This window comes from Neomonachus schauinslandi, chromosome 4, assembly GCF_002201575.2.
Source record: "Neomonachus schauinslandi chromosome 4, ASM220157v2, whole genome shotgun sequence".
NCBI classification, from domain to species: domain Eukaryota; kingdom Metazoa; phylum Chordata; class Mammalia; order Carnivora; family Phocidae; genus Neomonachus; species Neomonachus schauinslandi.
The window spans coordinates 96333944-96346129 of record NC_058406.1 but is presented as its reverse complement, the minus strand read 5'-3'; the positions used below and the strand labels follow the sequence as shown (position 1 = coordinate 96346129).

Genomic DNA, 12186 nt, shown 5'->3' with positions numbered 1-12186 from the left:
CGTAGCCCTGGGTGGAGTTTCTCTCTCTGCAGAGCTAAGCGGTCCTCCCCATCATCAAATAAACAACTCTAACGTCACCAGTACTGCAGCCCAGACACCCCAGATGGTAGCTTAATCGCCTGAAAGAATTAATAGTGCACCTCTAAGCACATTATTCACCCAGAGAATAGTTTAGGCAATGGGAAGAATCTGGCCCATTATACCCCACACAATCGCTAAATAATATGCAATCATAAAAATGAAGCATGGCATATGGTAATCTCTCTACTATATTGAGATTCATTGTAATAAAAGTGCCGTTCAAACCCTTATGTGTAGAAATCTGAAAGGCATACCTTTCTTCTCTGGAAGAAACATTATAATAAGACAAGCCAGTCCTCCTAGGCACAGAAATGCCGCTAATGTCCGCTTCCGACCAAACCTAAACAACAGAAAGACATTACACATTTCTCTTGAGGATCTTATAAATTCATCTGCTTCATCTCCCGAACCTTCCATCTGAAATGTCCCCAGTTTCATTATATATATTCATCGTTGCTTAAGGAATGGGTGGCAGATGTGACTGACCAGGACATAAAATATGTAACCATCACAAAACAAGAGAAAACTGGCCAATTTCAGGACTGAATGACGTGTGCAGGAAAAGAACAGAGAATCATTCTATTGATTTCTGTGAGGGTTCACCATGTTCCAGGCAGTGCTGAATGCTTTCCATCGAGTATCTTACTTAGTCCTCACAATAAATCTGTAAGGCATGCACTGTGCTCTCCATCTTCCAGAGAATGGAAATGAACCATGGAGAACGGAGTCTTCAGCTCACTTCCTCTTCTCGTTACATGAATCTTTAGCAGTTCCTTTTTTAAATTTTATTTAAAATCAATTAATTCACATATAGTGTATTAACAGTTTCAGAGGTAGAGGTCAGTGATTTATCAGTTGCATATAACACCCAGTGCTCATTGCATCACATGCCCTCCTTAACGTCCCTCACCCAGTTACCCCATCCCCCCACCCACCTTCCCTCCAGCAACCCTCAGTTTGTTTCCTATGATTAAGGGTCTTTTATGGTTTGTCTCCCTCTCTGATTTCGTCTTGTTTCATTTTTCCTTCACTTCCCCTATGTTCATCTGTTTTGTTTCTTAAATTCCACATATGAGTGAAATCATATGCTAACTGTCTTTCTCCGACTTATTTCATTTCGCGTAATACCCTCTAGTTCCATCCACGTCGTTGCAAATTTTAAACCCTGTAAAACAAGGCTCTCTCTCCTAAAAATACAAACTGAAAAAAATTTCTTGTTAGTATGTCAGAATTAAGTGACATGTATTGCACACTTTATTAAGGGAACTAATTTTCAAAGAATTGCTGGAGGCTTGGATGAAAGGCACTGGCATTAACAAGCCTACTGTCCACTAGGGGCCTATGACTTGCTAGGTCCCCTGTAGGAACTTCCATAGTACTTGTCCTTTATAACAATTCTGCCAGGGAATTTTATAAGCCCTAGTTTAAGGATAAGTACATGGAAACTTTACTTGTCAAAGCCATCACCTGTCAAAGCCATCAAAGTAACATGTGGCTGAGACTAGATTTGAACTCAGTGGTAGTGGCTGGAAGACAGGATGACACGTGGGTCTCCAGGTCATTGTGCCTCATTTAACATCAGTACTGAGTGCCTTTCAACGGACAGGTGCCATGCTAGGCAGGCAGTGGGGACACAAAGCCATACAGGCTACTCCCTGGGACAGCATCCTTCTAAAACCACAGGTGGTCATCCGAGGTGAGCATGGAAGCTATGACAGCACAAAGGAGGGGTATCTGGCTCACTGGAGGTGATGGGGACCGATTTCTGAATAGACAGCCTGACTCGGTTCTTGGACCACGGTGACAGCAAGCTCAGTCCCTAACAGAGGGGTCAGCAGAGACAACCGGGACCATCCCCAGAGAAAAGCCTTCAAATGAACAGAATCCAAACCTGCCCTTCAAGATGCACTGAACCCACCATCCACAACAACAGCACCAAGTATAGTGCAAAAGGAATGCTGTTTGGGTTAAAATGATGATTTCTGGATAATGGGAAATGGCACAATCTGGCTGGTTCACACTGAATGGGATTTTCAGTTGCTCTGGTCAGGGCTCAGTAACAGAAGTGACCTAATAGAGAAACTGAGGACATGGCGCTCTGTTTAAAAAGTACTGTAAAACTCCCCACTAACAAGTAGCAAAAGCAGGGTGTATTTCTCCCCTCCACAAAGTCGAGTGGGTCTTAAGAGGTAAGAAAAGTCTTTCCAGGTCCTCCAATTCTATGCCTTGTGTAAGAACCTCTACGTGTTAGGGGCTGGGTCGAAGGAGCTCTATCTACACAGAGCCAATAATCCTATCTCTTGGGGCTAACAAACTACACACGGACTATCCAAAACCCTTCCGGTGGTAGTGCATTTTAATACTGGATTGAAAACCTACGGAAAAACTCATAAATATGAAACCCAAGCAATACCATGCTAAAAAATGAATTCCAACTGTATTTGGTCTAAAAAGAATTCTAATCACCCTGGAGTACTGAGCAGATACTGCCTATGGACAAAGACAATAATATTTAGGTATTTATGGATACAAGAGCAGGATCCTATGTGGGGCCCTTCAAATTCAACTATACTCACCATTTTTGGTTAATCAAGTAGATGCAGATAGGGTAAGATGGAATCTCTATGAGGCCGGACAGGGCCAGGTTGGCATAAATATTTCCGCCTAGATCCCCTGTGCTCAGAGTGAGGCCATAGTACACGAAGCTGCACACAAACCTGCAATTGGGGTAAGAGACAAGAAGGCCAAACGAGAAAGCACATGAGAATCTGCCAGAGAAGATCCAATCACTGGTTCTGTATGATGTCATCTGTCTTAAGCAATCAGCTTGACATTCCCACTGAGCGTTCCTATCCCAATCTAAATATACACTAGGAAAAAATACAAATGAAAGGAGCCTTGGAAGTTACTGAGCTACGCCTAGATGCTCTCTAAAGCAGATGAGTGGTCAGCTCCTGAAAGAGCAAAGACATCGTCTGTCCTTTCATCAAGCATATCTGCATTTAATAGAAGACAATGACTATTCTCGCTTTATTTAATCCAGCAGTTTATGAATACTTGCTGTAGGCGATAAACGACTCTAGGAAAGAGCTCCCGAGGGGAAAGCCAACAGGGGATGGTGTTGAGAAGGTGCACTGAGAAGTGGCTGGATGATCGGTGGGTCATCTGCAGGCCAGAAGTGACTGGCCCTCCAACCCCCTGACCAGGTTCTCGACCCACCCAGACAGGAAAGAGAAGACCAGGAGCCCAGCGGAGGCAGGATCCTCCAGGAAGGTCAGCTGAGGAAGGACCCTTTGAGAAGCCATCGGTTTATTTCTGCACTTGGGGAGAGGCTCCTGGGCGGCAGGCACTGGGCCAGGCACTGAGCTCACCTCCTATGGGCCAGGAACGGAGGAGCCCAAAGTGCCATCCTGAAGCTCCAAGGTGGGGCTTTATCAAACAGAGTGAAGTTTCCTGTGCCTAAGGAAACTGAATTATTAAAAACAAAACGAAACAGAACAGAACGAACAGAAACAAAACCCTAAAACTAGGCTTTACTGGTCTATGGATATATTTTGGAAACCAAACATTTCTATAAAATGTACTACAGGCTTTGGAAGTCCATCAGTTTTTACATTTTTGCAATTTGCTTTGACGGGTGTTTATTACAGGGAAGTTTCTGTTTGTTTCCCTTAGAAAAAGTCCAATAAGCTGTGACTATGATGAGATCAAACAGGAGAAGGAAAGCTTTCTCTCCATCTCTGCCAAAACAGCGAAGTGGGCCAAGTGCCCTGGGCTATTAAGAAGGGGCAGCAGTGAACAGGAGAGGGATGGGAGGAGGGGAGAGAGACGTCTAGAGCTGGATGCTTAGTGGGGCATCCCTCCCTGGCAAATGAGCCAGCGGCAGCAGCTACTTCCTATTACAGCTCACTGGATGGAGCTGTCACTCACGTACTAAGGATGATGAGCAGTGTTGGAGCCAGGATGTCATTTGTAAGGATGCAAAGTGACACCGAGCTGCCTGTTTTCCCTGTCCCCTAGCACCCTGTCTGCAAGGAGTAAGCTAAACAAATTTAAACCCATGCATCAGGAGGCACCCCCCTCTGCCATGTGTTGTATGCATCAGCGTGTGTCTACTTTGCACTTAAAATAGAAATCCCGGGGCGCCTGGGGGGCTCAGTCGGTTAAGCGTCCAACTCTTGATTTCAGCTCAGGTCATGATCTCAGGGTCGTGAGATCGAGCCCTGCATCTTGGGATTCTCTCTCTCTCTCTCTCCCTGCCTCTCCATCCACCCTCCTTCCAAGCTCACTCTCACACACACTCGATCAATCAATCAAACAGAAATCCCAGTGAAATAATTCCAGCCGTGGAAACACACATATTTAAACCCAGTCGGGATGGTAGCAAGTCAGGCATAAATAAACAAGGCCAGATCAGACACGAGAGGCATGCAGAAGCCACTGGTGGTGGGTGAGCATGGGGAGAGCATGGGCAAGGAGGGCCTATGGTCCCACGGCGGGGACTCTCCTTGCGAGGTTCCTTAATGGCAAGTTGGTCATTGGGATGTGTAATTACAGCTATTAAAATCATTTCAATCCTTTTTATGGGCCCCAAGCAAAATTTAGAATGCTTGCATAATATTTAACAGTATATTTAGGGCATCAAAAAACTATTTAAAAAGAAACTAGTGTGGGAAATAACCAAAGAAACAGATGTGAACGACAGAGGTATTGTTTTGCTCCCCGTTAAGGGCTTTCTTCAATGACAGACCCACAGAAAAGACTTCAGAATTTTACGGCATCTTCAGAAACAACAGCAGTTAGGTGGAATGACACTGTCTCTATTGTTGCGTATTTCAGCATTCGGAGCCCAGGGGGAAGAGGTTTATTCAAGAAGAACTCCTTTGGCTGTGTAAGGTAAGAAAAGAAACAGGGACATTCTCCCTGGCTCCCAGGCTACTTTGTTTGTTTGTTCGTCTGTTTTTTATCCCCTGAAGGCCAGAATCCAAAAGTTAATCTGCCTCAAAAAAAACCCCAAAAAACCTAAACATGAGAAGTAAATTATCCTCAAGAAGCAGGCAGAGAGTTTGACTGTCTCTATGACATGCAAATGCGGAGTTTTATGGAGGCTGAAGCACCTGAACGTATTTTGTAAATGTCTGCAATAGGCAGAACCCAGATGAGTAGCTCCTGGGCTGGGTCGTCAGGTCTGGCTTTTCAAAGTTCCCTTAATCTCCATGTCTCCAAGCTTGCGTCCCCTGTTCCACATTTACTCTGCATCTGTGATATTCCTGCACGGTGCTGGGTCTGTGGGGAAGGCGGCAATGGATATGCTCTGGCCCCTAACCATACAGGTGGCAGCCAGTGCTTGGCTGGGTAGAAAAAGAATCATGATATAGAAAAAATATGCACAGCTTCTTCCCCTCAATCTGCTGTTCTTTACAGCTTTATATCTAAGATCACTTTCATATAAAATTATTCTCCTTAATCCCCACATGAAAATGTAGGTTTCTATGCAGTCTTCATGGCAAATATATTCCAACCACAGTACAAAAGTCCTTCGAGCCAGTAACTATGCTGTTCCACACTCAATCCTGGACCCAGTCTATGGCACCTTAGCAGAATGGACAGGCATACCTAGGAGATACTGCAGGTTCCAGACCACTGCAATAAAGTGAGTATTGCAGTAAAGCAAGTCAGATGAATTTTTCGGTTTCCCAGTGCACAGGAAAGTTATGTTTACACTATATTGTAGTCTGTTAAGCGTGCAAAAAGCATTGCATCTAAAAAAACAATGTAGATACCTTAATTTAAAATATTTTATTACTAAAAAATGCTAATCATCATCTGACCTTTCAGCGAGTCATCATCTCTTTGCTGGAGGAGGGTCTTGCCTTGATGTTGATGGCTGCTGACGGAGCAGGGTGGTCACTGCTGCAGGCTGGGGTGGTTGAGGCAATTTCTTAAAATAATACAACACTGAAGTTTGCCGCATCAATCGACTCTTCCTTTCGTGAGCAATTTCTCTGTAGCATGTGATGCTGTTTGATAGCATTCTATCCACAGTAGGACTTCTTTCAGAATTGGCGTCAATTCTCTCAAACCCTGCCGCTGCTGTATCAACAAAGTTTATGTAATATTCTCAATCCTTTGTTGCCATTTCAACAATCTTCATAGCATCTTCACCAGGAGTCGATTCCATCTCAAGAAACCACTTTCTTTGCTCATCCATAAGAAAGTGACTCTTCACCTGTTCAAGTTTGATCATGAGATAGCAGCAATTCAGTCCCATCTTTAGGCTCTACTTCTCATTCTCTTTCTCTTGCTATTTCCACCACACCTGCAGTTACTGTCTCCACTGAAGTCTTGAACCCCTCAAGGTCATCTATGAGTGTTGGAATCAACTTATTCCAAACTCTTGTTAATGTTAATATTTTGACCTCTTCCTATGAATCATGAATGTTCTTAACGTCTTCAAGAATGATGAATCTTTTCCAGAAGGTTTCCAATGAACTCTCCCCAGCTCGATGAAAGGAATCACTATCTACGGCACCAATATTGTTATGAAATGTATGTCTTAATTAGGAAGATTTGAAAGTTGAAATGACTCCTTGATCCATGGGCTGCAGAATAGATGTGTTGGCAGGCATGAAAACAATATTGATCTCATGTCTCCATCAGAGCTCTTGGGCACCCAGGTATATTGTGAGTGAGCAGTAATATTTTGAAAGGAATCTTTTTTTTTTTTTCTGAGCAGTAGGTCTCAATAGTGGGCTGAAAATATTTGTAAACAGATGTGCTGTCATCCAGGCTTTGTTGCTCCCTTTAGAGATGGGCAGAGTAGATTTAGCGTAGTTCTTAAGGGCCCTAGGATTCTCAGAATGGTCAGTGAGCACTGTCTTCCACTTTAAGTCACCAGCTGCATTAGCCCCTATCAAGAGTCAGCATGTCCAGGTACTGACTTCCCTTCTCTTGCTATAGAAGTCCTAAATGGCATCTTCTTCCAAAAGAAGGCTGTTTCATCTATGTGGAAATCTATTGTTTAGTGTAGCCACCTTCATAAGTTGTCTTAGCTAGATCTTCTGGAGAACTTGCTGCAGCTTCTGCATCAGCACTTGCTGCTTCATCTTGTGCTTTTATATTGTGGAGACGGCCGCTTTGGATGTAATATTCTCAATCCTTTGTTGCCATTTCAACAATCTTCATAGCATCTTCACCAGGAGTCGATTCCATCTCAAGAAACCACTTTCTTTGCTCATCCAGTTTTTTTAGATGCAATGGATCAACCTCTGTTAGCTGCAGACCTTCCTTCTGCAGCTTCCCCACCTCTCCCAGCCTTCAGAGAATTGAAGAGAGTTAGGGCCTTGCTCTGGATCAGGCTCTGGCTTAAGGGAATGTTGTGGCTGGTTTGATCTTTTGTCCAGAACACTAGAACTTTCTCCATATCAGCAATAAGGCTGTTTTGCTTTTAATCATCCACGTGTTCACTGGAGTAGCACTTCTAATTTCCTTTAAGAACTTTTCCTTTATTCACAACTTGGCCAACTGTTTGGTGAAGAAGCCTAGCTTTCAGCCTATCTTTGGCTTTCAACGTGACTTCCTTGCTAAGCTGAGTCATTTCTAGCTTTTGATTTGAAGTGAGAGACATGTGACTCTTCTTTTCACTCGAACACATAGAGACCACGGTAGGCCTAATTAACTGGCCTAATTCCAATATTGTTGTGTCTCCAGGAATAGAGGCCCAAGAGAGGGAGAGACATGGGGGAATGGCCAGTCAGTGGAACAGTCAGAACACACACAACATTTATTAAGTTCACTGTCATATACAGATGTGGTTCGTGGTGCCCCCAAACAATTATAACAGTAACACCAAGGATCACTGATCACAGATCACCATGACAAATCTAATACTAACGAAAAAATTTGAAATACTGTGAGAATTAACAAAATGTGACACAGAGTCACGAAGTGAGGAAACGCTATTGGAAAATGGTGCCAGTAGACTTGCTTGATGCAGGGTTGCCCACAAACCTTCAACCATAAAACACACAATCTCTGAGAAGTACAGTAAAACGTGGAGCGCCCATACAATACTACAACACGTGTGCCGTTCACACCCTGTATGCACCGCCCGTCCACTTCTCCCCTTTCCGCTTCATTCTTTAAGCGGAGCCATCTTGAATCATTTGGTGCGATGCACATGAATGCTGACAGCATGTTGGGCGGCGGGTAGGAATAAGCTAAGCGAGAAAATCAGATTCAGAGAATGCCTATCTGTTCATGAGCTGATTTGCACATGTGGCTTTGAGTCCATCATTTCACACTCCCAGGACTCCACTTGTGCAAGGAACAACACTGCCCACCCCCCGGGAGTGAGCGAGCGAGCGAGTGAGAATGTCACACGAAGTACAGGACAGGGCGCTACAACTAAAGCATGCTATCTGAACAACTTGATGCTAACACCAAAGGTAGGGACTTTAAACTCCTACTTAGAAACTCTTCTAATATGCTTGCTTCCCCCCCCCTCTTTTATTGGAAGTTGTTGGGGGTACTTGAGTATTTACAGGAAAGAGCTCAGGAGCAAAGATGTGTTTCTGCTGTCTATTTACTCAAGTTTGGTAAACCTGCCATCCATAAACTGCGGGTTCCTCCTTGACTGGAGGGTGCTGCGAAAGCAGGGCTGAGCACAACATGGGCATTAAGAGACAGAGGACTGGGTGCCTGGGTGGCTCAGTTGGTTAAGCGACTGCCTTCGGCTCAGGTCATGATCCTGGACTCCCAGGATCGAGTCCCGCATTGGGCTCCCTGCTCGGCAGGGAGTCTGCTTCTCCCTCTGACCCTCCCCCCTCTCATGCTCTCTCTCTCTCTCATTCTCTCTCTCAAATAAATAAAAAAAAAAATAAAATCTTTAAAAAAAAAGAGACAGAGGACTTGTTCTTGTGAAAACCACTTCAAGCTGACAAATCAGGTAAGGTTTTCTGTAACCCTGCAGAAGGAACACATTATCAACAGCCCGTTAGCAACCTGAGTTGAAGATCAAGACAACACCCCTTAGGTATAATTACCAGATGAACATCAGGGTCAGCGTGTTCCCCAAGAGGAGCCGGTAACGGAATAGATCCAGGAAACTTCCCGTCTCCCTGTGGCTCCTGCTGGCCGGATATGTTAGGGAGAACGTACACTTGAGCTTGCGGTTCCTCTTGGCAATGAGGTACAGAGCCGCTTCAGCCTCACTCAGTCGACCCTGGGAGTATAACCAACGAGGTGATTCAGGAATGAATCTGAAAGAGACGTCATTAAAGGCTGTATATTCATATAGGTACACGGGCACACGAAGGAGACAATTCACCTAGGAGTATGTGGATTCCCTCACCACAACCGGATTCCGTGTGAGGATTAAAACTCCCTCTCCCAATGACAGGTGAAAGAGAGAGGGGGCCACTTTCAACAGCGTGCAAGGGTTAAAAGGTGGTGGCTTTATGAATGGAAACCAAGAACATACTTCCAAAACAGCAGTTAAAAAAAAAAAAAAGGTAAGCCGTAGGCATTTACTTTTAAACAAATTTTAATAGATAATGCTAAATTAAGCCTAGAATACTGAGTGATACAAATTTTTCATCAAGCACAAGTCAGAGAGAGCATTCTAAACCCTAGCCAAGTGTGAGAATAATACTACAGAGATAGCAGGTGTTTAAGTTCTGACAAAGCCTCACAAAGAAGATAATTTCTATTGTCTCATCAGAAAAAATAAATTTTAAAACATGTTTTTAACATAGTGATACGTTATTAAGAAGGCAGAGATTAAGACTCTACATAAAAATCAAATAGGGCTCATCACATCTCAACTACTTTCGAGCATTTCCTGCTTCACAATACTCGAATCAGTCGACACACTCGCTTTACTATGTCCTCAGGATATTTCCTGCCCCCCAAGACTTTAAAGAATAAAAGTCATTTTCTGGTTAACTTCCAGGTACCAAGTAATTATTTTCTGCTGTAACTACAAAGTACTGAACAGTTATATTGCCACTGATATTTTCCAATAGTTTTAAGACTTAGCTCTCTGATGTGTCTTTTCCCTCTTCACACTTCTGTGTGCACAGCTAGAGGACTTGTCAAAGACAAACTGGGATAGGAACAGGGACACCTTGTTTAGTAAATACAGCATCCAGTACCTTTTGATCTAATGTGACATGATTTGCTTAAAATGAAACCTCTACCTATAAGTACCACTGGCTATTGAAGATGCCTTTTAGAATTCTCCGTGCCTTTCCGTAAGGATAGTGAAGTGGCAACAAATACCACGGAATCTGGAACTTCGTGGACAGTAGTCCATCAATAACCACTTGTTGAGCACTTTCATTTTGTATCGAGCGATGTAGCAGGTGCTCAGAGGAAACAAGAAGGCAGAAATTCTCGCAGAGCTTTGCTACTGGGGAGAGAATATTTGTGCACATTTGGTCATGAACAAAAGCAGGGACTCAGGCCTCCTACAACAGCCTGAAAAATCCCTTGATTTACAGCATCATTACCATGCGATTATTATCACTAATACACAAGCAGATAATCAAGCAAAATATTGTTCTGCTGGGAGTTAGGTCTGCCGATCATCAAGCGGACCCACTGGCCCTAACAACCAGGTGGCTTACGAGCTACCATGTAAACCACCTGATTGACTCTAAATGCAAATATAAAGAACATAAACAAAGCCTACGATGAAGATGGAGAGTTATTTTCCCTCCCCGCTGGGAGGGAAAAGTGAGACACCAGAAATCTGTTGTAATAAAAATTAAAACCAACGGGGACAGGGAGCTGAGAGAGAGGAGACCAGGGAACAGCTGAAATACTAACAGTCACTATCTCTGGGTCATTTAGGTCACTGTCCCCTTTCCCTCAAACTTCCCTGTTTTCAGAATGGTTGATAAGCATTAGTCACTGTTAAAATGTTTGTAAATTACTGTTACATAAATGTTTACATTACTGCTAAATGTTTATAAATCCTTTTTATACTTGAGAGATATTCAAGCTTTGGAAATTTGAGTTACTAAACTATTTCTGCGTGGGGAAGGGTCTGTCTTGTACACAAACCGAGGACCTGACTGTCCCCACATTTGCAGAAGCCAGTAAGCTTACTTACACAAAGGCTCACCTCGCTGCCAACAGATGGACTCGGGAATATAAATTCCAATACATGCAGATTTTGCATATCAAACAGCAAGACGTGTTTTTAAAAGAAAAAGCAGTCTTTGAACACGCTGCCCTCTACACAGTGCTGGGGCCACCTTCAGAAGCTACAGTGCTAATTTAACAATGTTGTCTCTGCTCAAAACATGTCCTGTGAATTTCTTAGAAGGTGGAATATCTTTGTAAAGTATGGAGGCGCTGATTTTTAGAGTAAAACTGTTCAAATCCACATACTGTGAAAATGAGGAATTTTTAAACTACACACTAATGTTTCTAGTAAAACAAAAAAAACAAGGTATGACTCTAAAATAATGTGACTTTTTCTTACATTGCTGACAGCTAATTCTGAAGGCTATTTCCACATATTTTTGTGCCCACACCTGTCCAATGGATCTGAAGGATCATCTGTGCAGAAGGCCCTGGGCTTTGGTGCTGGGGGACGTGTGACCAAGCCCAGCACCTGCAGCTGTCAGGAGGAAGCTCCTAAAGCAGAAAGAGACGGGCTCCAGCGTGAGGTGGAAATAGAACACTCGTAGGGCACGGGGTAAGTGCTGGAGAATTCAGAAGCCAAAGCAAATGACTGGTAGCTGGAGGTGTGATGGGGAGAAGTCTGGAGGGGGTAGCATTTGAGCAAACCCGGGAGGCCAGGAGTTAACTAGGAAGAACTGGAGAGCAGGGCGTGGGAAGGGCAGGGGCAGCATCCAGCAGGGGGCCCGGAAGAAGGACGGCACAAGATGACGCCAGAAACTACAAGCAGCTTGCTGTGCCTGGCACACAGGATATGGGAAATGGGCTGGGAGACGATCAGAAAAGATAAACTGCAGGCTGACCGTGGGAAGGCCTAATGGAATAATTATATATTTTGGGTTTACATGCTCTTTTCTCTCTGTTTCCTATTGTTTCCCGACCTGAATTCATCTCCCAGGGTGTGGACGGCCCCAC

General features: G+C 43.8%; 1 protein-coding gene across 1 annotated transcript in view; it reads right to left on the bottom strand.

Annotated features, from left to right (window-relative positions):
* Positions 1 to 12186, bottom strand: part of SLC22A15 (solute carrier family 22 member 15) — a 58900-nt gene that overhangs the window by 20140 nt on the left and 26574 nt on the right. The window contains exons 6-8 of the mRNA XM_021690279.1: positions 9126 to 9341; positions 2658 to 2798; positions 336 to 421 (exon numbers count right to left, since the gene is read on the bottom strand). Coding sequence (XP_021545954.1) covers positions 336 to 421; positions 2658 to 2798; positions 9126 to 9341 — 443 coding nt within the window. The remainder of the gene's footprint in view (positions 1 to 335; positions 422 to 2657; positions 2799 to 9125; positions 9342 to 12186) is intronic.